Source organism: Triplophysa rosa, linkage group LG14 (assembly GCF_024868665.1).
Source record: "Triplophysa rosa linkage group LG14, Trosa_1v2, whole genome shotgun sequence".
Lineage (NCBI taxonomy): Eukaryota > Metazoa > Chordata > Actinopteri > Cypriniformes > Nemacheilidae > Triplophysa > Triplophysa rosa.
This window is the reverse complement of record NC_079903.1, coordinates 21275526-21293279: the sequence shown is the minus strand read 5'-3', so window position 1 is coordinate 21293279 and position 17754 is coordinate 21275526. Positions and strand designations below refer to the sequence as shown.

Sequence of the window (17754 nt, the reverse complement as noted above, 5' to 3'; positions counted from 1 at the left end):
TGGAAGCACATGGCCATTGATTGTGCCTTGTGCTTCCCGTCCTGCGTCTTAGCCCCGCCCTCTTGTTTCCTTATTCATTATCCCATTATCAGTTCACGCCCTTCACCTGTTGCCCTCGTTATGCCTCTTTTGTTCCTCTCCTATTTAATGCCCTTGTGTTTTCTGTCCTGTGCTGGATCTTTTTCCCTGTCTTGTCCTGTTGCCCCTGGTCTCTTTAAGTTAAACTAAGCTAAGCTAAGCTAAGCTAAGCTAAGTTAAGTTAAGTTAAAGTATTTTGTTCTTGTTTTCCCCCTCGAGGGATTTTTCTGTTCAGTCTTGTTTTCATTCTGTTTATATGAGTTTTGTTGAAGAGCTGTCTGCATCTGGGTTGTGTTCCATGTCAGTTTTATGACGCATATACAGTAAATAGTAAATTCAGAAAGACTGAAAATAACTTTAAAATGGTCCCTTAATGTTTTCTACGGCTGTATATACTTATTTAACAATAATATAAATATATATATATATATATATATTTATATATATTAATAATAATCCTCTTTATACCACAAAATCGTCTTCATAAATGATACAGAGACCACAACATAAATTGTATATGCCATAGTAACATGAGAGTTTCAACAGCTTACACAAAACCCTGAGTTTGGTCTGGGCAGAGATAACTTTCTTGGCTTTGTTGGATGAGTCACATCGGTAGGTGGCCAGATTGTCGCTGGGCTGAAGGTTGAGGGGAAGCTCTCGAGAGACACCACGCTCTGATGATACCTGCTTTGATGCGGTTGGCACTACTTTACCATTCTACACAGAAAAATAAACCGGATACATTTTTTAACTGCAAGCATAACATGTTTTATTAAAATAGACAGTAGCCATCAATATTTTGGTCATTATGACAACGCACCTTCAACCACACCAGCTGCCCTGTTGGATTCCCACCAGTAGAAAAGCAAATTAACCGAACAGTTGTCCCAGAGTGCGAGAATCGGTCCGATGGAGGAGCATCTATCCAAACCTTCTGAGGAGGATCTGAGAAAAAAAATGATTTACAAAAAATGGAGATGAACACTATACAAAATAAGAGGTTCTCGCAATCTCTCACAGTAAACGATGAGCTGCTCCGATTGAACGTTGGAGAAGCGGGTGCCTTTATTAAACGCCTCACACGTCAGGGAAAGACCGTTGTCCTCACGTGACACTTTATACGTCAGGTTAGAAAACGTCTTCATACCACCATTATCTCCCTGCAACACAAATACAATACTGTCAGTTTTCGCAAAGGCGTGTACATTAGCTCTGAGAAGTTCTAGTATCTTTCGTATACAAATACAATTCGACTGGATGAAACATCATTTACATTTTATCCACTTACACTTTAATCTAAAGCACACAGAAACACACAGAGAAAAAAAGTAATGCAGACAACAATGTACACCAACCTTCCTAAATCACGTGTAACTTGACGGAAACGGTTTGCAAAAGAAGTCTTTTTTTGCAGAATGAAGATAACTAACCCTTCATACAGTTTATAATTCTGTTCATTTGCTAAGCTCTAATTGACACCTGCTAAGAGGGCTGACCCGCGTCTTCCTGGTTAATTACGGTCAAACTAATCAAAAAACATGTCACAAAGAGCAACTCGGAAAGTGAAAGAGAATCGTGAATTAACTCTGTCATGTAAATGAAATATCAGATGTAAAAGAGCACTAAATGAACAAGGGTCCTGTATAGCGGCGAGCCGCCTCGAGTCGGCTTTTATTCACTTACGTTTCATTCAAATCAACCCCTGGAGAGGACCAACGACAGATTAAGAAACAGAGTCACTAAAAGCCCCTGACCTCACAGAATATTACGCTGTTGCTAATAGAATTTAGAGTAAAAGCAGAGTCATGATGGAGATTTTGAGGTACTGTCGAGTCAAGGTGCGCCGAATAATGAGTGAATTATTTCTCTAATCAAATGCCTTTGGCTTTTGGTGTATGCTTGTAGTTTGTGTTGTTCATGACTGAACAGGTGAACCTGTTTTTTAAAAAGCCAAACCAAAGGAGTACAAAAAAGGCAAATACAAAGCTGAGGAGCATCATTCTGGTACTCCTTAAGAGGAGAGAGCTCATGACAGATGCGGGATGAGTACAAATAACTTGTAGCGCAAAATACTGTAATGTAATGTTTCTAAACCGTTTCTAAACTAATAACTACAAAAGATTGTCCAAGGTTAACAATAATACCCTTTACCACGGTAACTATACTTACGTTCAAAATATAAAAAATACACTTTATTGCTTCTATGATAAAACTGATTCTTCGTATCTTTACATTCAAGCATTTCACAGATGCTTTATTTCTAAAGTGACTTACAATCAGTGTTGGGTGTAACTAGTTATAAGCAATTAGTTACTGTAATTTAACTTTTTAAGGGATTACTTTTATATTTTCTGTAATTTAATTACTGTTACTTCGGATGTAATTGACATAAATACCGTGTAATGTACACAATAGTGGAATTGACATTAAGATTCAAAGTCTAACTTTAAAAAGCATGCATTAATGTATCTTTCTCACATTTGTTATACTTTAGTCAGTTAATAAGAGTACTTTAGTTTCATATTATTTACTTGAATGAATTAAAAGAGCCGTTTCATGTCTATCCTTGAATCAACTAATCAAGGTTGATATAGGATATAGAAAGTAATTAGTAATAAGTAATTAAATACTGTTTGGAGAGAGAAATTTGTACAGTAATCTAGTTACACTATTGAATATGTAATTAGTAACTAGTAATTAATTACTTTTTCAGAGTAACTTACACAACACTGCTTACAATGCATTTAAAGTGGGGCTGTCACAAAATCTGATTTTCACTTCACGGGTATTGGCCAAAAGAATTAATGGTAACAATATTATCATGATATCAATTTAAACGTTTTTATATTCACAAATAATGCTATAAGTCAAATTCATCTTTAATTTTGTTTTGTCATCTTTGTCTTCTTTTTGGCCAACAAATCACTCTTAAAATTCAAGTGTAGGGTTTAAAGTTTGTAACCATTGTTAAAGCAAAACTTTAAATGGGTGCTGAATTATTTACAATATTATAATATGTGTAGAATTAACACCGTATCGTCAATCGTGGTTTTTAATATCACGGTGAGTGTTCCTTGGGATTCGAACCCACAACTTTTGCGCAGTTAACGCAATGCTCTACCAACTGAAGAAATGTAAGTGCTTACCTAAAAATATACAAAACAAATTAAATATTCATTTTTAAACTGTTTTAAAATCAATTCTCTGGTCTTGACTGTATATTATAATAAGTGTCATGCATGTGAAATACCTCATCGATAGTATCAACGGTTCGGTTTAGCTCTTTGAACCCGAGCCACCAGCGGATCTGGACCGGCGGATTACTGGAGGAAGTGCAACAGCTCAAATTGATCTCCTCTCCCTCCACGGCTTCGAAAGAGCCCAGTAGCGTAACCACAGTGGGTTCAACTATAATGAAAAGTGATTACCGTGACAGAAACACAGAGAAGCTAAATGTACTGTACAGTCATCACATCTGCCCAGCAAGCCCTTTAAATACGCCAGGATTTGAGACCATCAAGACACATTCTCCTGATCTTCTTACAATCCAGAAATAATGATCCAGATGATCAATGAAATATGTCTTGAGAAATCTTGTCTTTAATAAATGCCAGGCTCTTATCAGTACTTGTGTGCTGTCAAGATATATTCTCGATAAGCCACACGTTTCAATGACAGTACAATCATGATATTAGATTGGTATTTGACATGTGGAATTGGTTATGACAAGAACGTCACAAGCAATCTCTTATTAATGAGAGATTAGACACAATGCAAGTAGCGGCAAGCATTGGCCTGATCTGCTTGTCATAATAATACAGCCATATGTAATTGGCTTAGTGTTGATAAGTGACAGTTTGTTATGAAAGATGAAGCTGTTATCCTAAGGCAAGGATGTAAACGACTTGCATTACTTTTTTAACAGCCTGACTTGATTTTTATTTTACTTTTAATGTCTTTTATAGTGCTTTACACTCACACAGGACAGTAAGGGTGCGTGTTAGGGACATTGGTGAGCGGGACACTAGATTGACACTTTCACATTGTAGATCTGCATGGTTGTCCTCTGGCTTCACCTCCATTCTTAATACACTACTGGCCTTACGTGAGACTGTGTCTACCTCCCAACTAGTGGACAGAACCTCTCCATTCTGGAAAAAAAACAGGAATTGATGACAAAAACAAAAAGAGAGAGACAAATAAAGTAGGAGACAAATAAATGTGTAATAAATCTGTGTGACAGCAAAAATTTAGAAACAAAAAAACTAGCATAAAAGAGATTTATCTTCATTGCTATTTTATATTATAAATATAAATATTAATAATCTAAAAACAATATAATATCAACGGTTTGTTTTAGTAACGTTAATTAGTAACTAGTAAATAATTACTTTTTGAGAGTAACTTACCCGACACTGCTTACAATGCATTTAAAGTGGAGCTGTCACAAAATCTGATTTTCACTTCACGGGTATTGTGGCCAAAAGAATTCGCGGTACAATATTATCATGATATCTAACGGTTTGTTTTCTTAATTTTTGCTATGTCACACCATAGGACACATGTACGGTATATTTGTCAACTACCCAGATACAGATAGACAGATAAGCAAAACATTCATGTAGCGAAATAAAACGTGAAAAAAATGATTTGATGAATAATGATTTGGCAAAAAATAAAATCGTGATATATGGAGATACAAGGTTTTAAAAGGACAGCAGTGATTCAGAATACATTGGTTTTTCACTATAGTTTCCATAAGTGTATATAAATATATAAAACTAAATAGCTTCAGTGTAGTCAGTCACTCTTTCTAAATGACATGTATCTAATTATGTACTTTTTTAGCTAGAGAGGTTACAGTTTCTTTACTAGCACAGATAGAAAGAGTCCTCATTGCAGTCACCCAGAGTGAGACATTTGCGTCAGGAAATCACTCATCCACTCAACGGCGACGCAGACGCTAACATTTGCATTAGCTGAAAATGATTAGAGATGTCACGCCTGACACATCCTATCAAAATAAAGTGCGAGTTTCCACTGAGAGTATATCTGCAGGACACAGGAATCAGAAAGTACAATCAGCTGCCTACCCTTTACAGTAGGATTTAAAGCTCGACCGCTCGTCTCCGTTTTTAAACCACAGCCATTTAATAAAGTTCTCAATGCTCCCCTAGGCCTGCACAATTTAGTGCACGAACAAAAAAAGCCCAGCTCTGCAATTAAATAAATGGATGAATTAAAAGACAAATAAATGCGTTATAGCGTCTGAATGGGCTATTTGAGAGAAACATTTACAGGCGGGAAGTCCACTTAACATTACCCAAGAGGCATTCTCAAGACAAAGCTGCCCTAAACTGTATAAGAATTTTTGAATAGCTTTGAGAAAAAGCTATTCTGTATTCTCTCCAAAGTACCTTTTTTTACATAAATACACTATCATCCGCTGCCTTCGCAATACAAAGTCTCACTTAAATGGTCACTAAACTACTTTTGAGAAGCATGATCTTTCTTTATAAGCATCAACACACTGTAAACCCAGTCAGTCACACTTTATTTACAGCACACATAAAAGCAAATTACAGTATATACACTACCTGTCAATCTGGAGACAAAAATATACAGTATAATTGCGCAAACATAAACGTTTTTCATTTCAACTTAAAATTGAAATGGATGACTTTGACTTTTTTTCTTCATTTTTTTAGTCGCAACACAATTCTCACAGTTCCCTGTGTGTTATTCCACAGTTTTGATAAGCTTCCTATTTTTCTAAAATGTGAAAAAATATGAACAAGTAAATAAGTGTTATAAAACTTTTGACTGGTAGTGTAACAGCTCTAAATATAGGTTGACGTTGTGTCTCCTCAAGCAATTATATAGTCAGAGAGACCCCCTAACTACCAAAGCCTCAATATATTTGAATTAGACCCCAGTCAAGGTTCAAATATTGAATTTTTTTCTGATGTGTATCCCGATCAATGATTTATTTGTCTATCAGTCTGAGGTTCAGTCAAGAAGCATCATTTGGTAAATCTAAGTGGGGGTTCGGGGTAATTTAAAACCCAATCAACTCCACCGCAGTACAGCAACCCTGAGCCCGGAGATTATTTATAAGTGAACATTGCGTTGCATTTATTTATCCGCTCTAGCTGTAGCTACCAGTGACTCCCGATCTCCTGCAGTTACGTGCCAAATATCTCAAACAGAAACCTTGCCAACGTTGACAAACTTGTTTAAAGTGACTTTGACTGTGGCCTTTCCTCTAGTAATATAGTCAAGGCAATTAGTCCGCAAACCATTTTAGTAAATGGGCTTTTAATTGTTGAATGATAAATGACGCGGCCGATTGTTTTTTATCTAACTGCTGTCTGCTTAACGTAACATGTCGTCCTATTTCTGTAAGAGAGACAGGTGTTTCAGATGAACAGGGCAGGTAAAACAAGCGAAGGTTTCATTCTGATGTCTCTCACCTTAGTCCAATGCAAAGTGGCCAAAGGGTTTCCACCAAAAGACATGCACACCACACGGAGAAGAGTGCCGGCTTTTACCTCGTCATGTTCTAAGCCCACTATCACCGGAGGCTGCGGGGGGACTGAAGTGAGAAAGGAGAATAAAGGGTTAAAGGAACAGTTCACCCAAAAATGAAAATTCTGTCATCGTTTACTGGCACTCGAGTTGTTCCAAATCTGTATACATTTATTTGCTCTGATGAACATAGAGAAAGATATTTGGAAGAATGCTTGTAACCAAACAGCTCTGGGCCACCATTGACTACCAGTGTAGAAAATGGTTTGGTTACAAGCATTCTTCCAAATATCTTTCTGTGTGTTCATCATGACAAAGAAATTTATGCAGATTCGAAACAAATCGAGGGAGAGTAAATTACGGAATTTTTATTTTTGGGTAAACTGTCCCTTTAAGTAATGGCAAGAGTGATTTGTAACATTTGTCTGTTTGCACACATTTTCCATACACCTGTGGCTATTTTAATACGGGATTTTTGAAACAAAGAATCTTTCCTTTGTTCCCTGAAAATAAAGAAATACATCACATAACCCTCCCTCACACACAAATGAAGTTATAGCATCAGAACTTCAGTAAGAGCACAACTCAATTTTTGTCCCAATACAACATTGTTAAATGGAGGCCATTTAATAGGACTGCAGCTTGAAGACATTGCTTGTCCCTTTGATGAAACCATTAAGTATAAAGAGCGCTCCACACACTGGCACCAGTCCATAAACCAAAATAACAGATGTTTAAACCGTAATAAGGCAATGCGGAACATGAATAAATTACAGTGGGGTTCCTGAATAATACATTTGCCGTAAAATAAATTACGGGGCCGGGCCGCTCTTTGTTATTGCCCCAATCAGTTTGGAAGTGGGAGCGATGGACGGATAAGAGACTGCCATGACAAAGTACCGTCTTGCTCACAATCTGCAGCCGATGAAAATGGGCAGCGGAAAGTTGGATTTGATGGGCCAGGCGTGCTGAGTAAGACAGCAATGCTGGCCATCGGTTCTGCTACATTAGCACTTATTGCACTGGCTGGCCGGTAATGGAACCATGAGCTGGGGGGTGGTGAGCCTTGTGTTTAAAAGCATAAATTTAGAGAGCAGAGAAAATAAAAATGTGATTGGCTTTTTGGTTAGACCTGCTGTGCTGAACATGTACAGTAAGTGCATTAGATTGTGGATATGAAGTCATTTCTAAAAACAGGATTTAAAGGGATAGTTAACCAAAAACGAAAATTCCTTCATTTATACAACAATACACTCTAATGTCAGTCCAAACCTGTATGACTTTCATTCTTCTGCAGAACACAAAAGAAGATATCTTAAAGAACGCTGTTAACCAAACAACACTGACCTCCATTGACTTCCATTGTATGGACACAAAACCACCGAGACATTTCTCATAATATCTTCTTTTAAAGAAAGAATCACATACAGGTTTTGAATGATATGAGGATGAATAAATGACGACAGGTGTTTTATTTTTGCATGAAACAACAATTCTTTAAAAAGCTTGCCTAATAACCATAACAATTGCACAACATTGACTTTGAGCTAACAGATAAAACAGCTTTTAAATCACAACCCATATTCAAGTTTATATTCGCATTATACATTTTATCCATATCTTAAAAGCTCAAGGCTGCTTTACAACATGAGGCTTTGTCCATCAAAACAGACCGTATCTCTTAAAGATGATATCAGCAGAGCTGAAACGTTATTTCATAGTCACATTTGATGAAATCTACAAAGACCAGCATTATATTTCTTTACAATGCCATGCTGAACAACATTGAATGTAAATGGTAAACAGTAATGGTAATTAAACGTAATAAAACATGACACGTGCATACTGTAGGTGGTGATAAAAATGTGCATCCCTAATCTGATCTGAAAGGAGTTCCGTGTTATTTTTATTAACGGTTAGATGCACCAGATGCTGTTTCTGTCTAGATGGCAAACAAAAGGGAATATTACTTGACAGGTAAAAGGAATAATTGAATATGAGTGTCACAGCAGGCTGTGGCCATGAACTCCCAATATAAGAAAATTCATGACTAAGTCATTGGTTTCCTGCCAAAGTCTTAAATTCAACTTACTGTTTGATTTTCATTATTTACAGCATGTGCTCCATTTAATTCAACCCTGCTTGAAGTGAGATTTTAAATATCTAGTCCACTGGCGTATAACAGAGAAATAAAAAATACATGCACCAACATTAATGATTAATTCATATAGTTAATTAATCATAAATACATCACGTTCAGTGGGAATTGGCAACTCCTGACCAACTAACATTTTGTAGACAGGTCTGAACATTTGCTACCACAAATGAAAACAGTACAAAGCAAGATGCTTACAGTACACCCTCATGGTGATGCTGGCCTCAAGAGATCGAGGGAGAGCTGGGTTCTTCGCTCGGCACGTCAACCGTCGCCCATCGTCTGAGCTCTGCGCCCTGATGCTGTAATGAAAGAGAGAGGCTGGCTCAGGTTAATGTGTGCCACTTTTTCTTCCCGCCGTTGCCACAATTACCCACAAACCCATTGAGCTTACAACATTATTCCATTTGCCACCCTGGAGCGCTGCCAAGACACACTTAACTGTACCTGGGTTTCGTGATTTGATTGGTCAGCAATACCTTATTCAAGTGCGCAGCTAAAGTGGAACAAAACCCTTTTTAGATATTCTGTCAAAGCCATATGGATGTTGGCACTTGTCGATAGGATAAACATTCATGAGTCTGCAGTTAAAAATCTACAGTAGATGCATCAAATAATTACAGTGCATGTAAAACTGAAGAGGTTTTAATTAAAAAAAATGGTAGCCTTAATGTTCATGTTACTATTGCAATGGGGAAGATACTAATGGTCATATAATGTATTGACTGTTGAGACTGAAATGCTGTATACCAGTGAGTTGTGTAAAGCCGCAGGTATAGTCCGTCCGTCCGCGTTCGAACGCCGTCTGCATGACGCAATTTTTGTCCTCAGAAGGGTACGCAGACGTCCGCACACCCCGAACGAAGTGCGTACAACAACGCATGCGCGAGAAAATGTTAAGAGCCCACTATGTGGCAATGCACACACAGAAATATTGGGGTGTGAAGTTGACGAAGAAGACCGACACAAATGCAACACGCCGAAGCGGAGGAGCCAAAACACTACAACAAAGAGTTTGAGTACAACGGAGAACGAATTCGACGAGCGTTTGTGTGAGGAGATTCGAAAATATCCGCATTTAAATAATATTCAAGTTTAAGAGAGTATAAAGATGCGTTCAAGGCGGCTAATTGTTATCTCTGTCATCTGCAATGGTGGAGCCACACTTCTTCTATCATTAATTTGCAGTGGGCCTGTGAATAACGCAGCTCAGTGCTGCCCTCTGATGGTCTGGTGGAGTATACATACTCATTTGTACTGCGCATGTGTCGAACGCAGGAAGCTGTGCGGGCGCGTTTGTGCGCGAGATGGACACGGATGCAGAAAGTCAAGTATACCTGAAAAAATACATCGATAAGCTGTATTGCTCAAACCCAAAATAATATTTACATTTTTAATTTTGTAGATATTTTATGATTAATAATAGCACTGTGAAATTACATATTGTCACTCTCATTTTAAAACCTCGGATGTCCAAATTCACTCTTTTGCAGGAAATGGAAAATGCATTCTTTTTAAATGATTAAATACAGGTATATACAGGTTTGGAACAACTAGAGAGTAATTCATGACAAAATTTTCATTTTTGAGCGAACTATCCCTTTAACTAAAATCAATTACTGATTAAAGCTTAAAAATACAATTTATAAGTAGTTTCCAGTGCAGCTTACTACTTTAAAACTTGCCAAACCAAACTTCTACCACAATCTATTCAAGTCCTCTGTACTGTATGTGTGAAAACCGGTTTACAATGGATACTGTGGCTCAATAAAAGGAGCTTCAAAAGAAACTCGTGTGCCCATCGTGTTTCAGCCTTACATAAAATGCACCCGCTTCTGGTGACCTCTCTAGCTCTTTGAAATATTTTAGTTTTTAATTTCAAAACATAAATTCCCAAGGTCAAACATCAAAAGATAAACTGCACATTGAGAAAAGTATTCAACATCTAAAAACCCATTTCTTTATTATGCACTTGCTAACTTACGTGACTTCTGTGTTTGTGTTCAGAAGCTTATCCTGCGAGCCTGACATGGTATAAGAATCGGTTTCCGTCAGCTCCTCTCCGTCTGAAGGAAGAGACCAGAAAACATTGAAAGAAACAAAAAAGCGGGGGGAAAAAACTCAATGTGGAGAAGTTTTAGAGTCAGTGAGTTGCCTCAGGGCACGTCTTGCCAGGGGTTGGTATGACACCAACTTAGTAAATGAATCATGAAGTCTTCTCGTGGATTGATCTCACGGCCATTTATCTTGAAGCTCCCAGAGAGAGTTTCGATCTTGTGTATGCATTGTGTACGTACAGTGGGATTCTCTCATTAAAGAGACATTAAATAATGAGTCAAGCTTGTAAATGATGGTGTACCTTTGAACATCGTGATATCTGCCGGAGGTTTGGCATCGGGAGCGACGCAGGTCACCGTGTATTCCTCTCCCTCCACCCACGGCTCATCAGACTCCAGCTGGATGTAGGGTTGTGAGGGCGGGACTTAGACAGCAGAGAGAGCAGAGGAAGGTGAGGAGAGATTAACCGGCAGGGGATTGTCACAATACATTATTTTATCACAAGCTCATTTGGTGTCTGGCTGAAGAGATATTTCAGAGCTCTCCTGTCACACACCAGCACAAACACGCATGAGTGTTTCTGAGCTTCTGAGCTACGAGTGAAATCGATGAAAAATGTCCCCAGAAGTAAGCTACGTGTGAAGAAAGGGCTTTTGGCTTCATATGCAATAAGAAGGATGTCGTGAGAGGCTGTGCGTTACAATCATCCAAAAACGTCTCTCTTATGTTCCTTTCTGGCCACATCTCCTCAACCAGCATCTCATTGCATTGTTTTCTGTCTTTCTTTATTCAATAAAACCACTGCACGGCTTTCCTCTATGCTGCTTGTTGACACATTGTCAAACATCAACTCTCATGTTGCTATGTGTAAACTTTCAGATTGTAGGTTAAGTCGGGGAAGAGAACGGTGTTGCAATGCGCACTAGTCTGCACACTATGTTTGTAATGCATTCATTTGGCATGACGTACTGTAAATGCAACTGCTTAATGTATATTTATTTATTTGTATACACTATACTTAATGTGCATAATGGGTTCTTAATATGCATATATGTTGGTATTTAATATTTCTCTATAATACAGAAGCTGTGTTGTTCAGCTTTACAGAGCCCAGAGTCAAATATAAATCTACAACAAAACATGGCAAGTAAGAAAATGCACTGCATTCAAAGTTTTTATTCTTGAACAGCTAGCTTAATAGAAAATAAATAAGCAATAATGTGAATACGAAACTAATTAATTCATTCGTTTTAAATTTGATCAAAACATACATTAAAAATGTATTCGTGTTTACATATATATGTCTGACATCCACGGCACTCCTCCCATCCGTTCTGTGATTGGGCGTTCGCAAGGATTCCTGGGTAGGGGACTTCAGTGAAGTCCGCATCAATGCGGGCTTCGCCGAAGACCGCATCGAGGGCACAAAGGAGGCGCTCGCGAGCAGACTAAAAAGACAAATGGGACACCCTACGGACTCGTAGACTTGGCGAGCACGCGCAATTTAAGTCCACGAGACCGTAATGAAGTGCGCCTTTTGGGTCAGGGCCATTAAAGTTATACAACCTTGTAAGATTTGTGAACTAACCCTAAGAACAGACACCATCAAAGACATTTTAATTAATTGAATATCCATAATAGTTTATAATAGTATAGTTTTGGTTTTAATGGTAACTATAATGGTCTCTGCGGGTAATGCGGGATCAGAAGAAGACCATTAAATCCTACAGGAATAAGGCCCAAACACAGTACATAAAAAATCTGAATATGGTTTCAATTCAGGGGATGATTAAAACTGGTATTTGTAACAGCGACCATTGAAACGTCTATTGTTTTTTAGCAGGGAACGACAGGCTTCCACACTTTTAGACCCCTAAAGCATGTAATGCAAATCTCAAACTCTGAAAACATGCCGACACAGTTATCTCAGATACCTCTCAAAGCGCCTTGCATCGTTTCTCGCTTGTTTTCTATCAGAGCTTATGCGCTGTTACTGGCCTCAGCACGATGGCTGCAGAAGCGCACGCGCACCAAATCATTATCAATTGAAACGCTTGTGAATCACAGACGGATGGTGAAGCGCGGGGCCTTTGCTGTCGACACGCCTCTAGAAATTCACTAAATGTTAATCTGTAGGAAAAAAACAGCAGCTGCAACAGTGGTGTAAATCACCTCCAGCGGAGGAGACGCGCGCGCCACCGATCAAAGCGCGCCTCTCTGACGCGCAACTTTCGTCTGCGTCGCTCGGGGCTATAGAGAGCGCTTTTGTGCATTTTTGACGCACGGAGTGAAAATCATTTTCTTGTGCTCCGTTCAAACGAATCGAGCTCTAATGTGGCACTGTTCAAGTTTACCCAAGCGGCACGGTGTTCCCACCGAGCTCGACACACGGTTGATATAAAAGCGTGAAAGAGAATAATTTCGGAAGTTGAAAGTAAGACACAAGAATCCGTTGAGAAGATGCCTTCTTCGAGAGGGAGCGCAAAGCATCTAAACAAAACATAAATGGCAAACGCAACGCCCATGACGCACGACATCGGAAAACACAGGTGACGCGGCACACAGAAGGTACGTTTACATAGGTCAGTTATTAAAAAGCAGAGGGAAATTTAAACGCGTTCAAAACAATAATCTGGCAATCAAACAATAATCTGGCAATCTGTTTGGTAATCAAGTAAAAACTTTAAAACTAAGATAAAAACGAAATAATTTAGAAACTAAAAACGCATTACAGTTAAACCAATTATATTCTAAATTACATATAAAATATGAACGATTAATGAATCATTTTTTTCTAGTTAAAAGAAAAATAACTATTAAATAAAAACGAATACATTCATGAACTATTTCAAATGCAAAATAAGCAGTTAAGAAACAACTAATTCCAATGTTAACCATTTCTAAACTTCCAATGAGTCTTGCTGAAAAGACCTACACACTAAGATAAAAATACAATTTCATTCACGACAAACAACTACACAGAAAAACACAGTAAACACCTCACGATTCACACATTTCTCTTGTTTTACAAATGGTCAGAGACACTAGGGGGCGATATTGCTGTGCGCACCTCTACCGCACGACCCAAGTGGCTTTACACAGAGACATATGGGGCAAGACTCAGGCTTCAGCTGATTTAAAGCAAGCAGTTGGGGCTGGACAGACACTGATGGCTAAGGAGAGCACTGCAGAGGAGCGCGCTTAGATAATGCGATGCATGTGTTTTCTCTTCTCCTTCACACACTCTCTATCTCTCTCTTTAACTGCTTAGAATTCCCTCTCACTCTCTCTCACACTATCACCACCCTCTCTCTCTCTCTCTCTCTCTCTCTCTGCAGATGAACTGTGGCTCATCACTTGTTGTGCTCGAGAAGACATTGTTCGGGCACATACATTCCCAGTAAAGAGTGATGGTATGCTCACGAACCAGACGAGCAGGTAGAGCAATTTTCTCTCTCCGTCTCTCGGTGCGTCTTCTGCTTCATCCTTCATTCTCACTCCCTCCACTTGGCTCTAGACTTCCCTCATTTCCTCGCTCTTTCTTTCTGTGTGCTGCAGTTGAGCTGCGGTAGAAAGCAGGTGTGTGTGTTCAGCAGTCTGTTTTTTAAGAGTGAAGGAGATGATGAGAGAGTGTGGGTCAGGTTTGCCTACATTGTGGGGACCAAATATCCCTATAAGGACAGTAAATCCAGACATCATCCACATTGTGGGGACCGACCAACAGTCCCTGTGAGGGACACATCTTAATAAACATTAAATTATTTTAAAGACCTCACGAAAGCATAATTGGAGTTTTGGGGCAATTACTCTTACACTTTCATATAAATCCTATTGTATGCCTTAAAGGTGCTGTGTGTCATTTTTTGAAGGATCTATTGACAGAAATGCAATATAATACACACAACTATGAGGTGTATAAAGACCTTACATAATGAAGCATTACGTTTTTATTACCTTAGAATGAGCTGTTTCTATCTACGTACACCACAGGTCCCCTTGCATGGAATTCGCCATGTACTTTCTAAGGTTGCACGAAATAGTGCTCTGACGCGACATTTAAAGCTTGATGTTGACTAGTCGCGGGTCATGTGATTTTTGACACTGTACCTTTAAGAAGATGCCTGACTGTTCCAAGAGATCTGCGCGCAGGGCGGATGTCAATAATAGGCTATATGTTATCTTGTCCTGCTTCCGCACGCATCATTCACAATGTCCTGTTTTTGTCTGCAACATTCACGATTTGTTCTGACGCCGCAAAAGCTCGCAAGCAAGCCTAACGTTTCAGTGTGCTAGCTTCTACACTATAGGCTATTTTTGTACTTGTTCCCCATTTAATTAAACATGAAAGAAAGAGAATAATACAAATATTGTCTGCCGTGTTACTGAGATGCTGCGTTTGTAATTCCGCTATTATAAAGCGTCTGCTGCAATGGGCTAATAAATGAATTGTTTTTCTAAAGTAGGCCGTCACAAACAAACTCAACACATTTTTCTGTTGTTTCATCTATTAGTGCACATGACCCTTTCAGTTGACTTGTTGTAAATGCAAGGGACGTTTGGTCTGTACACACGCTTCAGATCTGAAGTAACAAAGGCTGCTGTAGTCAGAGATCCACTTGCTGCTCTTTTACTGCATAGCACAACTACCACCGACTTCGCGCTTTAAAATATAGTTTGATTTTAGTTTAGTTGTTGTTGCTCTTGTGCAATAGATGAACAACAGTTTATTTGTATTTAGGCTAGACAATATATATTTAGAGGTTATTCTGCGGGAGTCCCGCCATTCTCCCGCAGCCCGCCCGCACACACGAGTGTCTTACTGGCCACACCCATCAAATCTTGTTGCAAAACATTCCCTAGCTCTTATTTTATTTATTAACGATGTCATCGACTAGTCGACGCGAATTTTATCACATGATAGTCGACTTTAAAAAATCTGAGGACGTTCAATCTCTATAGTTGTTTCAACAGTAGCCCTAAAAGGATAAACTGAGCAACATCTCCTTTGGCAATTAGCAAAAACGAGAAAACATATTAGTTCTGTACGTGTCAGCAGCAGTAGTGCTTTGAAAGGGAGGGGGAGGAGTGGCGTGAGCTGTTGGTTGCAATTCACATCCTCACCACTAGATGCCAGCAAATTACATACAGTGGACCTTTAAAGTTGACAACATTGTATTTTACTAGATACTTGCTGTTTTTTACAATCTTTCTCTTCCAGGAAAATGAACTGAAGGTAGCAATAACTCTTCTTGCACTGCACAGAATCAAACAGAGATGCTCTCTAGAATGAGAATGTCCATTCACTTAATTCTGGCAGTAATAAAAGTAAATAGATACTACTGAAACAAACGTGTCTGACTGTACCGTGTTTACTGGGAGGGAGATACGTTTGTGTTGGGAGCAAGTGCATGCCAACCAATTGCTAGTCAGGCAAAGATTATGACCTCAGAGAAGCCTCCAAGTCGTCCACAATACTTTCATCGACGCTCCTCCCTCGACACGCATGTGCACGTGGCAAATATAAACCCAGACAAGCAGACGTCGGAAAAAATAAATAAACGCTTGCACAAAGCTCGGGCGGGAAACATTCACCCGCGAAATTTGATTCATTACACAAATGCAGACGGATGGACAGATAAGGAAGATAAGAGCCTCATTAGTGCAGACAGATGAACACCCCCCCCCCCAACTCCCTCCAGCCCCGAATTCTCTCACACAATCTCAATAAACACATAAACATGCAAATGTTTCCCCCAAAACCCATTCACACATGCACAGGCCAAGTGAATGAGCAGATATTCAAAATACAATCATTAAATTGCAGACACTATTTCTCCAACTCACAAATATACACGAACAGACACATTTACTGGTGAAATAAACAGCTTCCTCCCACATGAGCTTCCACTTCAGTCACACATTACACGTGTAAATGAATGTTGATACAGTTTGGATGTCTAGATTAGACTGTTATAAAAGTGATGTGCAGCCGCTTACAAACAAGGTATGCTGTCTGTTCCGTTTAATGGAAGGCTTAATGTTTAATGTCTGGTTAATGAACAATTTACACAGAAAAATGTAATTATAATAAAACAATAATAAAATACTGTATATGGAAAATGTGCAGCTTTTTTTCAACAAAAACATGCATTTCAACCTTTTTTTATATATTATATACACAATGCACCACTTACTATTTTCTCTAAAAATATAAGTCAAATTAATTGTTAAGTTTGATATGGAATGAGAACATATTGTAACGTTAAAAAGAACTTCCTCCCAGTCCAAAAATGTTTAAAAAATGTCAAGATAAGTAAAGTATCCAGCAACTCCATGTTTCAAACGTTACAGATTAAAGCTCACAAAAATAAAAATTCTGTCATCATTTACTCTTGTCATTTCAAACTTGTATGATTTTCTTTCTTCTGCAGAACACAAAAGGAGATATTTTGAAGAAAGTTGGTAACCGAACAGTGCCGGCACCCATTCACTTCTATTGGATGGACACAAATCCGGTGCAAGTGAATGGGTGCCGGTTACATTCTTCAAAGTATCTTCTTTTGTGTTCTGCGGAAGAAAGAAAGTCATACAGGTTTGAAATGACAAGAGGATGAGTAAATGACAGAACTTTTATTTTAACAGATTAACTGATAAAAAAACATCTTCCAAACCTCCAGATTACATCTGGTCAGGTCTTCAAAGCAAAACTGCAAAAGAAAAAAAAATGAGCCAGTGTGTCAAATAGAGAAAATCAATGAAATATCTAAAAATAAAACAAATGTATATTTACATTTACAATATTTACAATATTTAAATAAGGATGACCTCTTAAATGAACAGGTAAAACGAAGCAGGTTGAGGTCATTCATTCAGACTCAATAGTCCCTCTTTTCATGTGTTCACGTGTATCTGCACAATGTCTCTGGCGTTCA

At 38.5% G+C, this 17754-nt stretch overlaps 1 protein-coding gene across 1 annotated transcript in view; it reads right to left on the bottom strand.

Moving 5' to 3' along the window:
• Positions 1 to 17754, bottom strand: part of nphs1 (NPHS1 adhesion molecule, nephrin) — a 70087-nt gene that overhangs the window by 26373 nt on the left and 25960 nt on the right. The window contains exons 5-13 of the mRNA XM_057351412.1: positions 11124 to 11246; positions 10749 to 10830; positions 8963 to 9066; positions 6555 to 6676; positions 4061 to 4232; positions 3332 to 3489; positions 1100 to 1241; positions 902 to 1026; positions 630 to 798 (exon numbers count right to left, since the gene is read on the bottom strand). Of these exons, the coding sequence (XP_057207395.1) occupies positions 630 to 798; positions 902 to 1026; positions 1100 to 1241; positions 3332 to 3489; positions 4061 to 4232; positions 6555 to 6676; positions 8963 to 9066; positions 10749 to 10830; positions 11124 to 11246 (1197 nt within the window). The remainder of the gene's footprint in view (positions 1 to 629; positions 799 to 901; positions 1027 to 1099; positions 1242 to 3331; positions 3490 to 4060; positions 4233 to 6554; positions 6677 to 8962; positions 9067 to 10748; positions 10831 to 11123; positions 11247 to 17754) is intronic.